The sequence below is a fragment of the Balearica regulorum genome, chromosome 3 (genome assembly GCF_011004875.1).
Source record: "Balearica regulorum gibbericeps isolate bBalReg1 chromosome 3, bBalReg1.pri, whole genome shotgun sequence".
Classification (NCBI taxonomy): domain Eukaryota; kingdom Metazoa; phylum Chordata; class Aves; order Gruiformes; family Gruidae; genus Balearica; species Balearica regulorum.
Window position 1 is genome coordinate 27,587,529 of NC_046186.1, and position 24,551 is coordinate 27,612,079.

Genomic DNA, 24,551 nt, shown 5'->3' on the forward strand with positions numbered 1-24,551 from the left:
TACATTGCCTAAAAGCTAGTATAAAATTAGTAAGAATTAGCCATCAAATGGATTCTGATGCAATTTTATGTTAACTACTGCTTCATTTTGAAACAAACTGCCTTGTAGCTAATCATGGAAAATCAGTAAATCATGGAAAAGTAAATAAATCTCTTCTTTAACTAGAATACTTCCAGATTCATATTTACCTTGGCTCCTGATGATCCTGGTTTCCCCTGTATTCCAGGTTCCCCTTTATCACCCTATATAACAATAAAAGAGTGTGGCTGATACATCAGTATGTTTTGTCACATGTAATATGACTAGCAAACATAAACAGATGCTGCTGGGAAATTGCCTTAAAAATAGGCACGGGTAGTGACTGAAAGGCTGAAGTTCTGCTCCCTTACAGGAAACCTGAATTTTCAACTTGCTCTCAGGAAAGATGAGTTACTGATGACAAAACATGATCTGCCAGTCTCTGCTCACCCGTCCCTTCCCCACCTGCCTCATTTCCCTTGCCCAGCCATACCATGTTTGTGTGTACACAAACCAAAATATTTATCTTTTGTTTTTTATTGTAGCCTACGGAATTAGACATATATGCAGTATGAGAATTTTCATTCAAATCTAAGAATTATTCATTACTTCATGATGCTCTTCTGTATGAATGAGCTTATTAAGAATGATTCTGTAAGAATCGCCTTATATTCTGAATGAGAGAGAAATACACAAAACAAAAGCATTTTTCACAAAAGAAAATAAAGCTAATTAATTTTTAGTTATTTCATAGGTATTCAATCTTCTTGACCATAGCAAACATTGGCCACTTTAGAAAATGTTACCTTCAGTATAAAATTTAAAATAAATATATATGTACTTTTGGATATAAAATAATGTATGAGTGGAAATGGAGTTAAATGTAAATACAAAGTTCAGAAAATGGATTCTGTGTTCCTAAATATCCTCTAGGACACACAATTCAGTGCTTACTAGCCAAAACTCATCTTGGATTAAATTAAAAGGTTACACTAACAGATCTGGATTTATAGTATCTATTTTAGTTCCTGAGAGCATGGGTCAAATTAATTCTTGCTGTAGCTGCAGTGCAATCAATAAAGTTACATCTGAAATAAATTTGGCTCCTTGGATGGAAAAAGCAGCACGTAACACTATTTAACACAATTAGAATATAAATAACTGTAACATGGGTAGAAAGTTCTGATGTATACTGAGAATTATCTGGCTCTCAGCATTGCAGAACATTTTCCAGGACTGCAAAGCTGAAACAGTCTCATGACCATTTCTGCAATTGTTCCAAACCTCCTGGGATGACAGGCACCATTTACTGAGCTTTATTAAGCTCTCTTGAGATTGAAGCTCTCTTAAGACTGATATTACCTATAAGGCAGTATAGGGAAAATCATACAGCGATTCACCAATATTTAATATACAAAAAAATTAGCTGCAAAATCCTGGTATTTTGTCATCTATAAAGGAGTCATTTATTAAAGTCACAAGCAAATTAACACAAACACTTACCTTAGGCCCAGGAGCTCCAGGTAGACCAAATGAGCCTTCTGGTCCCATCAAACCCTATATATTTGTGAAAAAGGCGGAGAGATTTCTGTACTAAGCTAGAGGAATAATGGTTTTAATATAGCATATTAGTATTATTAGTAGCATTATTATTATATTTCTATAGTGAAATAAATAGGAGAGGAAATATGTCTTTATCATATTACTATACAGGCTGTAGCTCTGATACAGCACAGTGGATTATTTTAAACCTTCTATGGCCTGAGGAAGGGCTACTGTGCAATGGGAAAAAACAAGCAGGAACAAAGCACAGCACTGTCATGAAATACTCCCGAGAGAAAAAATTCTGCAACTCAAAACCCCCGTCTGCGTGATATAATCTTTAACATATCTTTAATATGTCCTTAGCTATAATTGGCAGTGACACAAGAGTTTCTCAGTTTCTATTTAGGGTTCTCAAAACCAGCAAAAGTATATGAGGCATTTCATAATTCTCTCCCTTCTTTCTGACTGTGTGTCCCTCAAGGGTTGCCATGCCTTCCTTTTGCAAACTTTGTGGAGATTTATCAGGAGCAGTTAACTTTGGGGTCACACCTTTGCATCTTCTGCAGAATCTTCAGGACTGAACTGTTCATTCAAGAACCCAATATCTTCTGTCGTTTCAGATCACAACACTTCAGCACAAAGCCAGAGCATTGCCAAAACAGTCCCTTGGACTCCTCTCATGGAAACATGTTGATAAAGGCATGTTTAGTTATCTTTGTTCCATATATAAAATAGGAGCTAAAGAATGAGGCTTTGGGCAACGTGGTCTAGTGGAGGGTGCCCCTGCCCGCAGCAGGGGGGTTGGAACTAGATGAGCTTTAAGGTCCCTTCCAACCCAAACCATTCTATGATTCTATCATTCTATGATTCTATGATGTTAAACCATCAAATGGCTGGCTTTCTCAACTTCTGTTTAAAGCTACTCTCAAGTACACATTAGAAAAGAAGTCTTTTTTTAAAATCATACTTTCCAGGAAAAAATTCCCATTTATAGTATTTTCCACATCTAGTGTTAATACATGTCTTTCTCACCACTTCATCTCAGTTCTCTTTGACTCTAGAACTGCATGCGTCAATAAAAGCAATATATTATTATTGTTTTATTTGGACTTGCACATATACTCTGAAATATGATCTGCTATATCAGTGTACTTAAGACACAGCATAAAATAAAAGCATAATAATACAGAAAGTCAAACAATTAAATAACGCCTGGAAATCTAACTTGCTAGAGATTAAGTTTTATCAATGATTCTAATTGATAGTATTTTCAAAACCTACTCTCATTATTGGTATTTCATTTTTGCTTTCATATAGATATGAACTACCACCTTTCATTTAGTACTAAATGTTAGGAACTATTCGGTTCCATGACATTATCTCAGACATCCTTCAAAAGTTACATGGCATCAAAAATAAATGTATGTCTGCAGTAATATGTTACACAGATTGTAACTCAGTTTTACAAAAAAAATATTAACTTTCTTTGCTAAAACTAAAAGGATGGCTTTATTTATGCAAATACAAGAGAAAATTCAGAATGTTTGGAACAAGAAGTAATTCTTTGTAGTAAGGATTTTCAGCATTTCATCATTTTTCTGGTATTTCACCTGTGCTTTACTGTTAACTGAGGCAGCACAGATTAACTCAGGTTTCTTTCTTGCTATGTTGTAAGAAAGTACTGGTCACCAAAACTTTCCATCAATAAACATAGAAACTTGCTCTTTAGGCCACAGACACAGGTCTGCAAATACAAATTAATGGTATCAATCACAAGACTAAAACTTGAGTGACTTTGCTGCCAGTTTTCTTCAGACTTTTTCTGTTCAATTGCACATGAAAATTCTTCTATTAATCTTGAATTTCTCTAAAATAATAATAACATACATCAAATTATTTGCAATACTTTCCTGAACTTTGAATATTAGTTCTGTTTGTTCTTACTTACATAGAAAATCAGCCATCTTATCAAAGATGATGCAGTTAATCTAGTGTAATCTGTTATTTGGTAAATAAAAGTTTACTATCCCCTATGCCATTTCTTTCATAACTTTGGAATAGAAATTACCAATTCCTCTCCAGCTGGAGTGAAGCTTCTGAGGTCTGCTTCCACTCATAACCTAAGAGACACTGTATTCCCATTAATTATTTGCTTATGGCCTATGTTAAGCGCCAGCTTTATTACAGCAAGTGTAAGAAAATATTAATGTGGTTTCGGAACCTAACCTTGATTGTATTAAGACTGTCTCAATTCACTTGCACATCAGGCCTGCTTCTTCATTTTTTTCTCTTCTGATTTACACAGCAAAATAAGGTTTTATTAATTTTCATTTCACTGTAAGGCTTAATTCAATTTGGCTGTTTTAAATCAAATTTCATGTTATCTATTGACCTCCTCACTTCTGAAATACAGCTCTCTTCATTGCATGATCTTTTTTGCATTCCTTGAATGCTACCTTCCTTTTCCAAAAAACAATGTGAAATTATTATTTTCTTCTCCTCAGATTCCTGTTCTGTGCTAATTACTAGCACATTAATCAGTAGAGAAAAGCAAGCGTGGGTTTGGGGAGGGATAGTGGGAAGGGATGAGAAATGCGACGGGGATTTCTGGCTCCATTGCCACCTCAGTGCAGCCCTGTGTTTCAATTCATGTAACACGCTGAAAGGCCTACCAACTCCACATTAGATCACTTCTAGTTTATGCCCACACCAGTCCTTGGATTGCAGAAGTGGTAAATGTACATCAGAAATGTCCCTCATTCATTTTATCTTATACAAAGTGGAAATACTATAGGTACAGAGTACCTTTTTTTTTTTTTAAAATCAGATATGTGTATATATCCACATTGACCAGCAAACATATACTAGAGAAGAAGAAAATACGTTTACTATAACTAAAGGTCAGGCATAAATCTGTGGAAAAGGGAGAAATAAAACCCAGTTGTCTCGGCTTCCTTTCTTGCACTTTCATTACTAGTCCATATTTAACGTATTTTATTTAAAAAATTACAGGAAGAAGACTACATGAAGTCAGTACACTGCAAGAAGAAAACTTTCAGATGCAATACAGGAAAAGCTTGAGAACATCATCTGAAAACTATGGCATGTAAAATTAAAAGAGAAGAGCATGTCTTGAATAAAAATAAAGAACAATTCAAGGACATAAAATGTTAGCATTACTCCCCCATTTTTCAGAGCTGACAATATATGTGGCAGATGAATTAATAAATTACTGATGTTGGCAATGTAATAGGGAGAGTTATTACTGAAGAACTTGTTACTGAAGAATTTTCCCAAGGTATTAACCGACCATCCACAAGCTTTCCATCTGTTTTTTCTGGAATAAACATATTCAGTGTGACTAATACAAGGAAAATCCCACTATCTTTTCTGGTTGAAATTCCCTAATGCCGTATAACATATTCAAATATTCCATGCATCAATTTTCTACTTATTTTATCAGGTGACAAAAGATACATTAAATGAGTTGACAGGAAACATGAATAAATTATTTTCAAGTGTATCAAGAACCTGATGTTATTTATCTAAGTAAAGTTTGAAGAAAACATGGTAGGTGAGTTACTTGAATAAATACCTACACTTTGGAATCCCACAAGGCTTTACTATAGCTGATGATACAGCCTTCCCTCCAGCATTTTGTTCAACTTTGCTCAGAAAGAAATGGAGAAAAAAATTCCAGAAATTGGCAATAAATATTACTAGAGACACAGGTGAGAGACGAAATGTGCATGTGTTAACTAGGAGTAGGGGCATCTCAATTTCCAGTTCAGGCAATATTTCATCCAATTTTGATCTAAACAACTGCAATAATTGGTTGTCAAGGAAATTTATTCTTGCCAGAGAAGATCTTTAGGTGGCTGAAAAACTCCTTTAAGTTCATGAAAAGAAAATTAACTAGTGTACTCACTTTATACAAAAGGGCTTCTGACAGCTGTAATGTAGTGTTCATGCCTGTTGTAGAGTCAGGAAAGGAAGAGCTGCTGGGTGGATGCAGGGCAGCTGTATATTGTGCAGGAAATTCTGAATGTATTGGGTGACAAAGTAACCCAGAATTTGTAAAACCCAAAACTGGTTTCAATCTTTCTCTCCAACTAGGACTGCATTGGTTTTGTTTGATTATATACTATATTAAGGAACTGTGAGCATGGAAAAAAAGAAGTGAGCTTTTCGATACATTTATGGACATTCACATGCCTATATATAATCTTTGTTATCTGGAAACCAGAGTCAAGTTTTTTAAACCTAGCATTATTCAGAGAGCAAGTTCAGGGTTCTCTCCTTTGCCTGTGGTTATCTACAAAGAAATAGGAGAAAGCACAAACCACACCCTTAGTTCTTCTAAATTTTAGCTGATGAAAAGCAATAAAACAAAGTGAAAATTTGAGAAAAGAAATAGGAAAGAAGATGAGATCTGTGGACTGTGCAACTTTGAAAAGTCTATTTACAGTTTAATAACCTCCTCACCTTCTTCAAGTGATAATCCACATATCCATCTGGATTCCACATGACTCAGCAGCACTCAGCACAATTACAGCATGCTAAAGTAAAGATTTAAGAGTCCTTTGTGGAATCAATGATCTCAGCATCATTCTGACAAATGCACAATCGAAACCAAAAGATCACCTCAAAAATGGTGAGGTTTACTTGTGATGGGATAGACGTACATTACTGGACAGACACACAGCAAGCTTTGACCTACAGGGGGTGTGATCATTCCTCCCTTTGGAGGTCTCAACAACCTGACTGATTACAAATGAAGTCTAGCACCTGATTTAAGAGCAATTCAGATGCAAGAAACTTGGGACGGGTCTGCAAATATACTGTCTCTGAAAAGTAAAATTAGACTACTATTCAGCCTTAAGCATCTGAAACTCATCCGCGTTCTGACTGGGGAGAAAAGGCAACCTTCACAGAAAAACAGAGAAGTCTTCCCACAATGACCATAACATTCTATTAAATCAAAGACTGGCTCACCAAATAATAAATCAAATAATCCCATATAAAATCACAAAATCCCAATAAATTTGGGACAGAAAAAAATATAGACATGCTTTCAGGGAGAGGGCAGTGGGAGTTACAGATACTGAAAGGACTTTAACTGAACTGATGCGCATAATCAAAACTTCAACACCAAGATATAATAGAAAAACAGCAAGGATAGAGAGGACTCAGATTTAGATAGGTCTTAGGCTAAGTACATGCTCCATTTAGCCAGGTAGGCATATATTGCTCTTTTTACCAGGAGTAATTGGAGAAGAACAGGCTCTTTGTAGAAATAAAGAACCATCCAGCATCCACATGTGTTGTAACTGAGGCATATTGTCTTCTCTAAATCCTTTATTGTCCGGTCTGCTGGGTGTCAGAAGAATATGGGACTCCTTATCACCAAGCTCAGAAAATCCATAAACCAAAACAGTCTCAGCTGGCCAAATGTAGGCAAAATCTGGTAAACTGCATCTGACTTTGTCTTTTGGTGATCCTTAGACGGCCATGGAAAAGGCATAAAGCATTATCTCCCTCTGTGACTTCAACTCTGAAAGTGTACACTCTAAAGGAAAGCAGCCTGTATTTCCAGTTAAAAGCAAAGAGACAAAATTCTGGAAACCCCTATTCATTAAAATGACATCAAGAACAAATTTCTCGCTCCTGATTCAATATTCTAAAGTGAATGAGAATGTCTGACATCATGTTGAAGACTCATATGTGACTCAAATATCTGACAAAACAATTGCAATGTCTTCCCAGAAAAGAAGAAAACCCCTTACATTACTTTGCTTGGGGATGGAAACTCATGTTTTCAGTCACTATTGGCTTATAGTAAGTCCCTAACCTGGGCTCCCCTTAAAGAAGCTCCTGCTGAAGCTCTGAATTCCAATACGTCAATGTGTATTTTCTTTTTCTCTGGAGAAAAGAGACTCCTGGTTCTGGATAACCTTTCTGTCTTAGGAGGGAAAAATGCACCAGTAACAATCTGGACAGAGAAGTGCCATACTCTGTGGAACATTCCAGCACTAGAATAAAAATGACCCTTAGGCTAGTACTTACCTTCATACTCAGATGGTTAATTTGGCATGCAGCAACACATAGTTATGCAAGACTGCACATACCAAGCTGGTCAGACATACATGTTGCTAACCTCCATCCAAACAGGGACGCTCTTTAGAATGAGGAATGATACAGCGGGATGTAAACCCCAAATAATTTTGATATCAGGTCTGCCCTTACATAATCTAGAAGATAGTAACCTTAACTAGCATTTTAGAGAGATTCAGCAAGAAAGAGTGCACACTGAAATCCCTGGCATTCGCTTTCTTCAGGGTTCCTGTCGCCCACCAACATGAGGCACAAGCTACCACAATAACCTGGGTAAACACCAGTGGAGTCACTGAGAGCAGAAAATAAAAGTCCCTGAAGAGATTACTCCTGTCCTGCAATGAAAGGTAGAAACTGACAGTAAGATGGCCTTAGCAGTGTGACAGTAGGCATCCTGATGACTGAGGAATGAACATCAAGCCCCCTTTAGAGAGCCACTGACTATCCTGTATTTAACCTTCCAGTCTTCTGGAATGGACGAAATCCAGCCTGGTAGCTGGATATCAAGAGGAATTTCACTACTGATGAAGCATTTTCATAGGGAAAGACCTTAAAAAGGGATGGGGTAGATAAATTGAGAGACAGACAAGTTATGAAACTCTTAACAATCACCAAAATCCAAGAAGCTATAGCAATGTTCTCTCACCTGTTGTCAAAAAATCAGGAGGCTTAACATAACAGCAAGGGCAACAGAGAGAAGAGTTCACAGCTTTCACCCACAATTTCCACACTTTAAATATGCCACTGGGCTAAAAATTGACATTTGCCATAGCCTTGTCTTTTGCTGCTGATAGAAGGAATATTGCAACTTCTAACCATAACTTCCCTATTTAGGAATAAAATGGTCAGTACCATTTCTACCTACAATGCAGGCATCACTATCTAAGGTTCTCAGTCTCTTCCTTCGTTTCATTAATATCTACTTATGTCTAATAATTTTTCTGAAGGTCTATCAAGAGCACTTCTGTCTTGCTGCTATTCAGATCCCTCAGCTTTGTCCAGATAATTTCATTTATTACTTCCTTTTACCCTTCCATTTCAGACAGAATTAATTAGCAAGAGAATTATTGCTCTGAGATTGATTTTTGCAACAAGTGTTTACATGTTCGTCTTTTACTTATCAAAGCATTTATAAGAATCTGATACTTCCTCTTGGATCAGATATTAGAAAACTGATCACTATTGTTATAAAAATAAAAATCACAGACAGAGTTGGGCTTGGTAATTATTTATCTTCGAATGCATTTTCCAAGCTAAAGAAATTAAGCAGTATCTTACAGTTTCCCATGTAATCGTATTTATCCCAGTAATAACACTATAGAAATGCTGAAATTTCCCAATTAAATATTTTCAATGAACTGCTTTCTTGGCTTCCCAAGAAACTGAAGTTTCTTCTGTTTGGACTGGGCATGGACAAGCCCATTACATGCACAACATATAGTGAACGTCAAGATGAGGCAACAAGGCAAGAAAAAAAGCAAGTGACCCATTGTCACACATTAAAACATTTGCATATGCCACTCAGTCACAAATCCAGAAGTGTTATCTGATTTTTCTCCCTGACAAGAGTTACTAATTCTGTAGCCTGAATACAACTGCATAAAATCTCTTATACTACACTAAGAAGAAACAACAAATTTCTTAGAAGGTTAAAACTTTTTAGTGCTCTGTTGCCCATAGAGATAATAGCATCAGTCTTAATTCTGTACTTAATTCTCTACAGTATTTACTTCGTTCTAGCAGTAATAGTCTATAATGATGTACTTGAGGTCGAATATAGGGTGACACAGTTTAACTAAATAAAAAGTCACAGTAAACAGCTTATTTATGATACTAAGCCATGGATCTCTCAGGAAAGTCAGAAGCAAAGAAGATAAAATATATCAGCAGAGATGATAAAAAATATCTCAAGCACAAAACAAAAACTGCAAAAAGACACGTTAACAGTGAGGATGTTATAATAGATATTAATAATAGATATTAACAATGGATATTAATAATTAATGTATATTAATAAGAATATTAATGGCTAGTAATAATAATAAATTAATAATAGATATTAACAATGGATATTAATAATAGAACCATGTAAACATTGTTGAACTTTCCAATAGAAAAGATAATTATTTTAAGGCAGCATATGTTCAACCAATCATGAAATTCCTACTAATTAATGAACTAATTAACTAGTTTTAAGCACCCATCCTTTTTGCTTTTAAAATTTCCTTTTTTCAAAGTTTATATATACTTGCACCAACTTTCAGAAGAATTATTATACTACTGTGATTTCTAAAGAATTATAAAGAACATAGAAAATCACCCTACTCAGACAGTAACAAAGATGTGGTAAGGTGGACTGTCCAAAAAGAGTGAATTATTTTCAGTTTCCTTCATTCCAAAATAAAAATCTCTCTTTAAGCAGTTTGGGAATTCAGTGATCTCAGCTATTCTCACAGTCTTTGTCAAAAAAGCACTATCACGAAAGCATCCTGAAATTCATCTTCAGAAATCCACTGCAAACTAGAACAATATTTAAGTTGGTCTTAACTTTCAAGATAAATTTACTTGAGTACTTTCAAAGCTAATTCAAAGTTAATTAATTCAGAGAGTAAATTCAGACTAATGTGTTTGCTGGATTTGTTTATCAAATGTGCAGTCAGGAAATCATCAATTTTAAAAGAAAAGTGGGTATATAATCTTTTGGGGGGAATTCAGAGATTAAACTTAGTCTGATTGTGTCTTCCAACCTGAAAATGCTAGGTTGCTGCTGTATTTGCCATTACTTCTTTGCTTATTACAAGTAGAGAATGACTGCATCATTTGTTCATAACAACACTATTTTGCAAACTTACAGTTTCCCCTGGTGACCCTTTTGTTCCTGGTTGACCCGGTGGTCCAATTTCACCCTATATTTTTTACATAAAGAGAAGAATCCTGTGATTAACGTAGGTATAGTTTACAAATTTGCTAAATATTCTTTAATTATGCAGGTTTATTTAGTTAGGATTATTTTTCAAAGTATTATGAAATTAACTTTGCTACTTTTAAATTATTCATTCTTCCTGGAATAGTTGAAATAAAACCTAATGAGAGATTTTCAAACAGGCCACAAAGAATTTGGAGCATGTCTGCAGCATGATTTGATGTTCTAAATCCCCACTATGAAAACTCTACTCTGAGCACAGACTGAACACTTACTTTGAATGGGAGTATATATATGCACAGGTTTTAACTGTATTTTGAACTGTTACTAATACCTTTTGTCCTTTTGTTCCTTGATTTCCAGGGATTCCAGGAATTCCCTGAGGAGGAAAAAGAAAATCTTTCAAATATATGGAATAGTTTCTCCAGAAAATTATATATAACCCCCCCCCAGTTCACGTCCTCATAAATTTAACATTTGCTGTAGCATTGGGGTTCAAAATATGGGCAGGAAATAGAAAATTAAAAAAAACACATAAGAGAAGAGGGCTTCAGCTGGAAAGATGCAAACTATTTAATCTGGGGATACAGTGAGACACTCATGTTCAGTCGCTCTCCGGTGCTTTCCTGCCAGGAGTCCATGTCTGCCGCTGGGCAGGCTCACATGCTCCTGGTTGCCCACCAAAAGCTGCAATGCTTTACTGAAAACCCTGACTGACACAGGGAAAGAAACCACTTTTCATTATCCATAAGATTTCCTGCATAAGATAGAGTGAAAGTCTTCGCCAATGGGACCTTGAGTATGACAAATCCTATTTTCCTATCTAAAATGCGGTGATTGTAAGAGAACACAAGAGATAGCTATAATTATATTTGATGTACAGTAGCTTCCACCTCCATTAACACTTGTCTCTGTCATTTCCTCAGCATCGTTGCTCATTTGGCTCTACAGTATATCTCAGTTTTGTTACGGTGATCATTTAATCGAACGTAATTCCATTTTAAAACAAAACCCCATATATACTTATAACTGTAGTCTACATTCAGTGAATCTATTTTTTCTCTCAAGTAAAACTGCTCGAATTTATTGGTCAGACACTGTTCTTACTTGTATCATCATTAATCTGCAGCAAGAATTTGGCTTACAGACTTTACATTTTAATCTAATATTGAAATTACTATGCTACACTGAAAACAAGAGGACTGTTCTAGACACCACCAAGCCAAATGCATTCTGTGGGAAAAAAATTAACACGAATGTAACAACCAGGAATAACCTGATAGTTTCCATATGGATTACATCTGTGCAACGCTGGCTTGGAAAATATAGTTCCATTGTTTTGCAGTTTACACCCAGCTTCTAGTTAATAATGACCCCACCAAGCAGAAAGAGTTCATTGGTCAATGGCACATGAGTTAACAATGACATCCTGAGCGTTTTACAGGTCATCAAAATTCCAATGTACCTATCATTAAAAGAAGAGATCAAAGAATATAATAAAAAGAACTGGAAAACAATGCCTTATTCTGAGACTTCTACTCACACTGTGTAACATAACTCTTCTTGCTAAACTTTTGTCCAAAAGCATCTTAGATCTTTTGCACAAATAAAAAGATGGGAAATAGGGCATAGTTATCACCACATTTAGGAACTTCCAGACCTGTCCATGAGTTCTCAGTATAATTATTTAACAGTTAATTTCTGTAGCTGTAAAATACAAAACTAAATTATAAATATCTGTATCTGTAACACAAAACAGAAATTGCTGATACGAGACATTTAACTTTGCCACTGATATAAAAGTAAAGAAGAATAAAACTCAAACAGCAATCGTAAAACTAAGTCATAGACCTTTCCCCCCCCCCCTCTTCTTTCTCCTTCTGATTGACTCTGCACTACTGAAGTACATGGAACTTAGGCTCTTATTGCAGTGGGAGCTGCTCCAGACCCTTAAAACCCTTTTATGGCTCACTGACATTCAGTCAGCTAAGAATGAATCTATCACTTATGCTAATGTGAGTGATTCCCAGAATACATGGGGTGGAGATTTTCAGTTGTTCTCCACACGTCAGTTGGCACAAAAGGAGGAGAATGAAGTGGCTAATTTGATCATAAAGAATGAGGTTTTCCTATGAGAGTTATTTTTCTGTACAGCTTCCACGTTCAGTAATTACAAAGACTAATTTCTGTAGGATCAGCACCACAATGCCTAAAAAATTAAATTTGGGTTCCTTCTCATTATCTAGTCCCAATCACTTCTTTTTACATGGATAATCTCTGGTTATGCCAATTAAACTTATTTGCACTTTCCCAGAAGACAAGGTTAAAAAGTAGTTTAGATATCCTGAGATTCTTGCCTAACTTCTAGATCAAAAGCCAAACCAAGCTTTGGTAGTGTCTTGTTCCTAAACAGAGGTTTCACAAGCAGTAAAAATCATGCTCAGAATCTGAGCATATTTTTGTCCACCACGAGGAATAAGGCACTTTTAAAAGGAAGTTATGTTTAATAGGATGACATAACACTAACTAAACTATCAAAGAAACCTTACTCTAATTATATAAAAAAGTATTCTTACTTTAAAGCATGAAGCGAGGCAACTAGTTTTACTCCATTTTTAAGATAAAAATGTAATTTTTCTGAAGAGTATATTGTAACTAAATTTATCACAAACGCCTGTGTTTAATCAAAACTTAATATGAAACAGATTCATCATGCAATTTTTCTGCCACTAAGGGAAACACAATGTTTGGAACTACTACAAATGGGAAAACTGCCACCCACTGGGAGTAACAGATTCAATGCTATGGAATAATTCATGATTCACTGGCCTACGGAAAAAAAATGCCTTTGGGGATGTCCTTTGCAAAGCTATCAAGCAACATTTTGTTCATATGAAGTAAGGAAAAGGGTTTGTAATTCTAGATTTTCTTTTGTCTTTCCAGAAAACTTATTTTAAATGGTTTGTATTTATCATATATGCAGGTATAATACCAATAAAACATGGCATTACATTTCTAGCCAGAATAACTAAAAATCAAAGCATCTACTGTGCTTTAGTGACTTCTGTCTTTACATGAGTTGGACCATCTTACGCTTCCGAATCAATCTGGTCCCATTCTTCTTTAACATCAAATTTTATGTAAGGTTTATTCAGTGTTTCTTCATATTTAAAAATGCAGTTTATTGCAAGCCTTACTACTGCCTTAGTTCTTTCAACATCATCAATCTGACTTTCTTAATTACCTTCATTTTATTCAAATGCCTGCCTCCTTTCTCTGAAATTTTCCCCTAAATGGGAAGTCTTTGCTTACCCCATAAAAGCCTGTAATATTCATTATTTTAGCCTTAATCAGCAAGTGCTATAATCACATGAAATTTAAGGCCAGCAAGCTGGCTTTATAAACCTAATTCCTTGGTTTAAAAATGTGTCTATTCTAAAGATTCTCAACTGCAAGTTTTATCACACGCTGCTGAGTTTGTGCCTAAAAAGTAATGTGATTGTGTATCAGTCTGGCAGCTAACCAAGATTTTTTATTTATTGAGACAGTGCTGTCTTTACCCTTTATTCAGCCTTCTTTGCCTGTTTAATCATTTATCTTCCATCCTGTGTTACCTATGTGTACCTAGAAGCCTGTCAGCTTTCTAAGCTCTTGTTACAGACCTGGGGAGGCTTTGCAGGGTACCTCCAGGACACCTGAATGCCATGTAAGTAACTGAAACCATCTCTGGTGTCACTGAAAGTGCTGTGGGATAGCTGATCTACCCTTTGAAGAAGATGTCAGTCTGCTCTAAGAATTGTGTCATACATGCCAGATGTTGCAGTTGCCCTCATAAATCTCAAATGGTTCTCGGTGCCAATGCCTACGTGACCAAATCTCACACTTCGATGTCTTGTTCTCTGGAGCAAAAATTATCTTTTTTTTTCTTGTTTCTTTGCTTGTACCTATATGCCTGGTGTGATAGGGCTCTATAGGCTCAGATAGCAAAAGCTTCTGCAAAGTCTTCGCATTGGCTAGGAATCACAGGACATATAAGTGAAAACTAGGATATCCAAAGGTAAAAGGAGCTATGGGTATGCTTTACATGGAATAAATAGCAGTGCTTAGCCATGGGTATCACAGCTTCATCACAGAATGAAGCTCATCTGGGTATGCAACTACATCCCCTGATGCAGTCCTCCTCAGCTGCAGCCCCCACAGCTGGGACTTCAGAACACCCAAACCCATGAAATTGTTCCTGTTGTGATGATGAGCTTCAATGATGACACTTATACAATTCCATATAAATATTCTATTTTATCCCAGTTTTAGCAATTTAAATAAATCTTCCATTCCTTGATAATACCTGGCAGATACAATGGATTTAACTGTAAAAGGAACATGGTTTCACAATCCCTGGAAAATGTTTCTTGTAGCTTTCATTAATCATGAAGTGTCTATTTTTGTTTTGGATTATATTAAACAGCTGGATTTTTTTCCATGCAGCCCCACAAAAAATCCATTAAGTAAATTGCCTGAGGCCTTATATACAGATCAACTAGGTGTAAGCATTTTTACTTAAGCCACAAGCTACATTTCTCAAAATATTTTTCCCACTTTTTCTAGCTAGTATTATGGATTATTTTTAACCCTCTCATGCTTAATTTTATGCTTGTGAACAGAGGAGAAACCACGCATAAAAACTTTTTCCAGAACAAAACAAAAACTATTTTACTCCTAAAATGAATATTTAGTAGCCTGTTCTGTTCATTTGCTGCTACTGTCTTTAATATTCCCCATCTCTTCAGTGCCTGGTAGGACTTCATTCTTCAGTACTGGCTGATAGCCCTAGTATGGAAAGTAGGAGTTTCTAGACTGCAGATAACATATCCATTATCAGCAAATTCTGTCTCTGAAAAATGCAAAATTATAGAATATTTCCAAAAGCTTCTCTGTTATGAGCAAACTGTTTTGCAGTCAATTCCCCAAGAAGATGGAGAGAACATTAGTATAATTATCTTATTATTATCTTATTTTCTTAGGGTAGGTATACAAAACTGTACTTTTCAACATAATGCTTTAAACAAGCTCCTCACTGAATGCAGTACATCTGGACTTATTTTGTAATATGTCAAACATTTGATAAATACTGTCTAAGACAAATATCTATGGAACAGTTTTTCAAACTATCCATTTTTCTTTCAACATCAAGACAAAAATATCTGAAATAATATCATTTTTCTCTACTAAAAATGATCATGATTTTAAAAGTTATCATACAAATACTTCCTGTTTAAACAGTGAGACCTTCGGAAAAAAATGAAAAAATAGTAAAATGTAAGGTAAGCATAGACCCTTTATTTCAGAGGTCATTATGTGGTGGGAAAAAAAATCTACCAGCTTCTCTACTACTATTGTTGACTATCGGTAAATATTATGGTTTATTTTATGGTTTAAGCTACTATCTGCTTTCATACTTTATTTTTTTATGAGGATGGTCAGTGAGGTTATTTTGCTGTGACTCTACCTTGTTTAAATTATATTAATTTAAAAAAAAAAAAAGATCCATTGAGTAACATTTAGAAACTTTTGTTAAAAGATGGTCACATTCCAGGCTGTCGCCCATTTACACAACAAAAATTCAAACTGTATCCCTAATGATCATTCATAATTCAGGCAGTGACACCACCCTCACCAATGAATCCCAGCAAGGCACTGAGAAACTGTAATCAGAGTTTCAGTCTTAAAAGGTCCGTAGGCTTTTTAAGAAGATTGCCAGAATGGTACTAATTTTGACCTTACTCTTTCTTCAACAGGGTAACTGTTAATCAAAGTCAGCTGAAGGATCAGGTTTTAAACAGATAAAAGTCATGACTACTCATAAAAAGATGTTTTTTTCCTAGTGTGTATGAGTTCTTTGAATTATATTTCAATCAAATGGCTCCTTCCACTCTGAAAAATCTGCAATTCTGATTCTGGGAAGACACTAAAGAACATTACATGAATTATAGCAATAGAACAAGATTCACAAAAGATATCTATCTAATCTACCCAGATGTTCCCAAGATCCCTCTAAACACCTGAAAAATACGACTGTTTATGTATTACTGATCCTTACTTGAAAAAGCATACTTGATGATACATGAGAGATTTACTATGTAAAAAAAGTACAAGTCAAGCCATAATTTGGATAGAAGTACAACAGTCCAGGTACTTTTTAGAAGATTACAGAAAATCCTTGATAATCCTAATAGAATGAAAGACACAAACCCAATTTGGATAATGGATAAAACTTTCTACTGGGGAAAATAGCAAAATATATGTAAAAGAAGTTCAATGAAGTTGCATCTGCTACTACTGAGTAGTTGGAATTGATGACACAGAAAAATGGGCTAAATATAAAGAAGCATTCCCACAGACATAATGAACATCCACCAGACTAGCATAGCAGCCTTAAATTAAATGCAGGAAAGGAAAAAGCATTACCAAGATTTTTGTAGTTATAAGACCAGAATTTGCAAACACTTTTTTTGGCAAGTCAGCTATTAAAAATAAAACACACATATGTTAAATGTGGAACACAGTGACCCCTGTTGCATTGCCAACAACACAGACCTTGGAAAACTGCAATTTGAAAGCTGGAAATACTAATAGAAAATGAAAACTGTGTGTATCTGTCACAGGCTGAAACTAGCATCACTGTTTCTTGTAAATACCCTTCAAAATAATATGAGTATCAGACTTGTCAAATCTTTGTGGATCCAGACGAAACCCAAGTGCCCAGCCCTGCAGGTGACACCACGATGTCCTCCCTTCTGCCTGCTGTGCCAGGCACCAGCCTTATGCACTGTGCAAAGCAACATCCAATCCAGTCTGTCTAAAAAGTTTACACTGACTTCTAACAGCTCGCAAACTGACCCATGTTTGACACTCACACATAAGCACACTGATATTCAAGCAGCTACATGCCATCAAAATGTTTGAAAATTTCTCCAATACTTAAATTCTGCAGAAAAGCTCATGGTGGGTCACACAGTTCGAGCACCTTGCACACATAAGAGAGGGCAGGCTGAGGACGGCAGAGCCTCCTCAAAGGGCACTGACTACTGCTCTGCTCCTTGCACCCAACACGCCCAGCTCTCTGACACTACAAGAATCACAGCTCTGTTCATGCAGGTCACACTTATGTGGAAGAATGCAATTTTCAGCCATCCCCCTTTCCTGTAGCATGGAGCCACTCGGTAAAATTAGGAGTGAGTAGGTTTAACAACAAATCATGCATTTTCTCCATACGGTGCATACTGTGAAACTTGTCACAGGATGTAGCAAATGAAAACAGTAAAACTGTGTTCCAGAAAGGACTGTAAAATTACTAGAAAATTGGTCCATTGCTGGCTGTGAAGTAGGATGGGCCAGCATGCATTTTTGGCTAAGGAAGTCCCAAAAGATTTGACAGACAGAATCTGGCAGTAAATAACAGGCAAAAAAAAAATCATTTTCTACATACTCCTATTCATTGTCAGAGAAAACATTCTGTGATAATTCCTTTGGTCTGAGTCTGCTTGGCAGTTCTTATCTGTTTAAGAAATAGCTAAGAAAAGTTGGTGCAGAGACTGGGATCAAACCCTTCCAGAGCACAAAGAAGGAAAATCACACCTTGGCTCATGTAGCAATCGCTAACACTAAATTTAATTTCTAAAACTAGTTACTAAAGCAAAAATTAATTTGTACAATAAGAGTCAAAGGTTGTTTCTGAAATGGTTTAATATTTCTGTAGTACATTTCTTCGTTCTTGGTCTTAGTGGATCTAATAACCTTGATTTTGCTGGTCCTGTAGTAATTTATTCCATAGTGGTCCAATATGAGTAAAATGTGTCAAATTCTTAAAGTCAATTTTTTTTAAGCTTGACTCAAGAGCAGGATCCCATAAGCACTGCGTTCCTTGTGCTTCATTAGCCCAAAGTACTATTTGATTTGTGATATGTAATCTTTATAGAACAATGGCTAAGCACAAATATCCAATATTTTTAAAATTATCTGTCTGAAAAAAACCCAAATGCTGGTCATAACATACATAATAATGAAGAATTCCAATAAAACAACATGTGGAACAAATAAAAAATTATGTATTTTTATCATGATTTTTTTTCCCAGTTTGGGAAGGAGAGGTGTCATACCATCATGATATTTTAATCTTAGCAGAAAAATTAATTAAACCTTACAAATGGATTGAAATTCACTCTGATTAAAGACTGTTTAGTTTTTGTTTCATTATGGATGGGAAGCCAGCCTGTATTCAGACAAGACTTTTCATAGCTTCAATTCACTGTAATTTTAATATATAAAATACAAAAACACTAACCGCACCAAATTCCCCTGAATTTGCTAGCCCTGTATCTTCTTGAGTGCCTGAAATTTGAGTATCAACAACTCAATTTCAGGCTTAAAGCTCTTTGTGGACAAGGACTGTCTTCATTTCTTCCTGAATAGAGGTGAACCAACTGATCTCAGTTACAAAACTATCTTTATCACCTTCTTTATAGCAAGAATATCAAGTATAGGCAATACTAATATGGTTTCTCTGATGAAAGGATTTTTAAGGCTCACAAATACTGCAGATCTCTCTTATTTAACTTCGCTATATCTTTTCTTATTTCTATGCTATAAAGTATGTGACAATCTATCTTGAAGAATTGGCATGACCCTAACTGAGCATACTGCACAAGAATAATGCAATGCTATTGATCATGAAGAGCACATGGAACAAGCATAACAAGCAACTGGTTACTTTGACACCCAGCTACCACTGGAACACAAAAATAACAAAGAAGCCCTGCGTTAAGTTGTTTGCTTGTTTTTCTCTTCCACATTTTCTGGAAGGGTTCAATTCAACTAACTTTAACTAATCTAAAGATCTAAACTGTCTAAGCCAGTTAAAAGAAACAGACAACTTCAGAAGAAAATGACCCCTTCTATCTGAGACAAGTATTTCATGATAGGATGAATAATCCTATGCAGATACTAGTTTCATATCAGAGAAGAATCATAACACAGAGATGGACTAAACACTAAGTAGACTAAGGCTACTTGACCATATGAGGTAAAATGAAAACTGTTCTGGATAATTATCAGAGTATAGACTGTAGATTAGATGCCCAGATGCAGGACTTAGAGCCCTGAAGGACTTATAGCCAGATTGCTTCATATCACCACCCTGACCACAGTTCTCAAGGAGGCTGTACTTAAGACCTTCTGAGGACATAGGTACAGCAAATCTTTTCTCTGTTTTGTCCCATATGTTGAAAAATCATGACTAGCAAGAAAACTGGCTACTGTGCTGCTACTACCCTGTTGAATTTGGATCAGAAGAAGGAAAGTCAAACATCCTTTTGGTAATCCTCTTTCTACTTGTGGTTAAGTAACTCACCATAAACATGTTGCGAAGCACAGAACAGAACAGCAATGTGTAAATGAAATCAACTGAAATAATAAATATTTATGGCTGCTACATTCTAACTGAGTGTCTTCTTCATTCATAGCCTACTGCCTACATTTGGTTTCTAAGTATAGCAATCAGCTAAGGGAAGTTTCTGTTTGGTCTCCAGACTCACTGGAAACTCCAGCAGCTATTTACCGAAACTGTAAATCAAAAAGCTAATTCCTAGTGTTCATAGTGTGTTAGGAAAGGGAGACAGAAATATTTAGGGGATGTGTTAAGGGCGTTCAGACGTCTCTTCTTTTGATTATTATCTAGCATGAACATTAACAGAGACACAACTCATACCAAGAAGAGGGCGCTTTCCCTAGAAACCTGAAACACCACGTCCCTGGGCTCTATACAGCATTTGAGTACATTTAGGAATTCAAATCACACTTCATGTTACTGTTATATCAAAATGAAATGATACAAACCAGTGAGAATTGATAATGTGTGTGCCTAAAAATGAAATATGAAATTGCACACACAAACAGAATTGCATTGTAAAGCACTACCTTCTACAACATTGGCCATGACTACATGGAATTACCAATGTACAGTTTGAAAAGCTTGGTCTGAATTTTGTATTTAGACACATAAATGAGGGAAAAAAATACCCTACACACACTTTGCTTTTATTCACCATAGATGATAAACTTAGAGCTAAAACTTTATTTTCTGACAAATATTTAAAGATTTAAAACATTTTCATTTTGCAGCATATGTTAAAACAATGTCAAAAAATCCAGATCCATCTAGATTTTCCATATCTTGCTTCTGAGACCTAACAAAATGAAAGACCACAGTGAGCACAGTGTTTAGTGACTTGCCACTTAGGACAGGCACATATTAATTACATATTCATGCATTTCTCAGTCTAATATACATGACACTTTCTGTGTGATTGAACAGAGCTGCTGAGCAATAATCATCTTGAACACAGTTGCTCTGAATTACAGAGGAAAGATGCAAAAATGGCATCCTTATTTATAATCTGGTGAACTAAATTAATATGTTCTATGCCTTGTATTTTTGCATAAAATCTACTGTCTAAATGAACATTTATTGTTACTAAACTATTTTTAATTCTATTAGTATAGATACTAGAAACTGAGGTATTTCATATCCTACTCCTGTAATATGTGGGAGAGTGGAAACTTACCATAGACAAATACACAAATAATAAAGCTGGCATTGCTGCAAAATATTTAAACACAAAGAGAAAAAAAAATCTTGCATATTGCTTACTTGTAACTCCTCTGCCACAATCCACGAATGGGATGTTTACTCCACTTTTTTTTTCATTTTTTGCTCTTTCGTCCCAATAAACTGCAAAAATATTACTTCAATAATTTTAAATACTTTGTCATATATTTTGGTCAAAAGGTGATGCATATATGACTAAATCAGACCAAAATCATGTGATTGTACTGCTACCCAATAGGCGCTGTTGGGTACTTTGGCTGTCAGTAGTTTGTTCAAATTCATAAGTATATCACTACGCATATATTATTTTTCTGACTCTAGGCATATTGTTTCTGTTGAGGAATATACAAAATCCATTTTGTTAAAGATGTAATTTTGAATATGTTATCTATATTACTGAAGGATTGACAGTGTCTTGAATTGTTCTTTGAAAACTGTGGGAGTTAAGAAGAAAACTCTAAGGCAAGAATAATGGAGAGATGTTGCTGTTTCAAGATTAATCAGCACATGTGAAACATTGTTTACAGGAAGGATAAACACCAAATTTCCTGGCATTAAAATGGTAGACGTCAGCCCAATACACAACATATACTAGCCCAAACATTGTCTTCAAGCACCTCCTGCTTCAAAAAAGCGTTTCTTGGATGTAAGAAATTAGCACACAAGTTCAGGAATGCCCTAAGTACTATTATTGGCATCAGGATCCAAAAGAATGCAAATGAGTCCTTTTTTAAATAACAGATGTCAAAGGAAGTGAATGTTAATCACTTAAGGCATACCTATTTTACATCAGTTCTACTGTATAACTTTCAACATCTTTAGTGGTTATTCTCTTCTTAGTGAGGTGAAGTAACCCACTATACCTGGAAAGTATTAGATCAGATCAAATTAGATTAAACACTTAAGCAAACACATAATGTAGTAAACTTACAGGGAAAGTAAAGAATGATTAAAGAACTTCTAAACTTTCTAACTCAGATCAGCTACCCAGACAGAGCCAAACTGGATTCCCTCTCTTTCTCTCTCTCTGTCACACACACTTTATCAAGTCCAGTAATTTTTCAGAATGTCTTTTTTTCAGTCCAAGCAGTAGTATATTAGCTAATATACTTGAAATGTATCTGTACATCATTTGTTCAAAATAACATAAAACAACTCATTGGAAAGGATTTTGAATAATCATCTGTTATAGTAAACTGACTTTTTCTCACCCCAAAAAATACTAAAAATCAAATTGTATAACTAAAATGTTCAAATATTGATAAACCATCTCTATAGGAAGGCTCACTGCAATATTATTCACCTCGAGTACTATGTTCAGTTTTGGGCCCCTCACTACAAGAAAGACATTGAGGTGCTGGAGCATGTCCAGAGAAGGACAACGAAGCTGGTGAAGGGTCTGGAGAACAAGTCTTATGAGGAGCGGCTGAAGGAACTGGGGTTGTTTAGCCTGGAGAAAAGGAGGCTGAGGCTGATGGGAGACCTTATTGCTCTCCACAACTACCTGAAAGGAGGTCGTAGCCAGGTGGGTGTTGGTCTCTTCTCCCAAGGAACAAGTGATAGGATGAGAGGAAATGGCCTTAGGTTGCACCAGGGAAGGTTTAGATTGGATATTAGGAAAAATGTCTTCACTGAAAGGATTATCAAGCACTGGAACAGGCTGCCCAGGGAAGTGGTTGAGTCACCATCCCTGGAGGGATTTAAAAGACCTGTAGATGTGGTGCTTAGGGACATAGTTTAGTGGTGGACTTGGCAGTGCTAGGTTAACGGTTGGACTTGATGATCTTAAAGGTCTTTTTGCACCAAAACAGTTCTATGATTAATACTAAGAAAATCTAGCTTCTGGTACTCAGAAAGAAGGTAGTGATGTTTGTAAGCATGTGCATATTGGAGTCTCTGCAACTGATGTGAAGGTCTCCAGTCTCCTAAATGCACAAGCATTTAAATGGGCAAATATTTACATGTATTTTTGAGTAATATTACCACAAGAGGGGATATCTGATGTATACTGTATATATCCATACTGCCAAGTTGACTCACTCTTAGTTTCATACCAGATCTCTAGACTCCATCTTAGCCAAGCTGAGAACATAACAGCTGAAGGCTGAAGCTGCGGTATGAAGTGAGTATGATCATTCCCTCAGTGGGAAAAACCACAGGTGGAACAACGAGTGTCACAGCTCTTACTCTACAGACAGTATAAACTTACGCCTAAGCACTTCATCTGAGAATTAAAGCTCACTTTCTAGTACAGATAACTAATAAGTATAATATCAAGTTTAAAGTTTCTACATGAAAATTTCCAATAAATACGCAAATTTATTTTAATGCATAGAAGAAATTACTCTCTTCAGAAGAGTTTTCTGTATAAACAGGACTAGTACATTGGAATCAGTCCTGGAATACAAATAAATAAGCACTACCACTACTTTTGTGCTTCAAAGATAGTTACTGCACTCTTTAACATAGCTGCACTTTACAGTGTTTGCTGCAGGACAATTCCTTCAGAATCATACTGTTTTAACAGATTTTTTAATTTATACAAGATTAAAAAATTATGAAGAGACATTTTAACAAACGACAAGCATGTTTATTGTAATGCAGCTCATCCAGTCTCCAGGGAGATTTTAAATTAGTACAACATATTGGTCAGAGATATTTCTGTCACTGTGTTTACAAACCAGCTGCAATGGAGGAGTAATGCTGGTATGTAACGTCTATCAGCACATGAATTAGTGAGAAAAGTGCCGGCATAGCCATAAAAAGGTCACTATAGCATACAACCATAAAACAGACTACTCTTGAGTACTGTTTATAACTATTTATAGCACATGCTATTCATGTCCATAATAGGATTAAAACTACAGCTCCTTTTGTATTTTCTTACATCTTTTAAGAAATTGCCTTTGTTAACATTGCATCTATAAAATAGTCTTAAAGAAATGGCAGCAAGGTATGGCACCTTTTCTCCACTTAATATTCCAAAGTTATCAAATTTGAAATGGTACTGACCAAAAAAAAAAAATCTAAAAATAGTATTTTCCTAAGTCTCTGTAGACAAAATAAAAATAAAAAAGATACTATATAATTATAGAAAATTAATATAATTAATGTGATTGCATAGTGTGTGAAGACAGAAACTTTAAAATTAGAAATCATGAGGAACAGGCAGAAAGTGAGAATTAGATGGGACAGAACTGTTAATTTTACAACTTAGAAATGCAGGCATTATTTTCCAAGTTGCATTAGGTCAGTGGGTCCAAGTTTATTACAGCATTTATTATGGCC

The 24,551-nt window shown here is 35.6% G+C and overlaps 1 protein-coding gene and 1 long non-coding RNA gene across 2 annotated transcripts in view; one reads left to right on the forward strand and one right to left on the reverse strand.

The window, feature by feature from the left end:
- LOC142600928 (uncharacterized) overlaps positions 1–24,551 on the forward strand; it is a 637,768-nt gene that overhangs the window by 511,596 nt on the left and 101,621 nt on the right. The window lies entirely within an intron of this gene.
- The window catches only part of COL21A1 (collagen type XXI alpha 1 chain), a 117,476-nt gene that overhangs the window by 16,449 nt on the left and 76,476 nt on the right, over positions 1–24,551 (reverse strand). Inside the window, exons 18-21 of the mRNA XM_075747377.1 lie at positions 10,935–10,979; positions 10,530–10,583; positions 1,522–1,575; positions 189–242 (exon numbers count right to left, since the gene is read on the reverse strand). Coding sequence (XP_075603492.1) covers positions 189–242; positions 1,522–1,575; positions 10,530–10,583; positions 10,935–10,979 — 207 coding nt within the window. The remainder of the gene's footprint in view (positions 1–188; positions 243–1,521; positions 1,576–10,529; positions 10,584–10,934; positions 10,980–24,551) is intronic.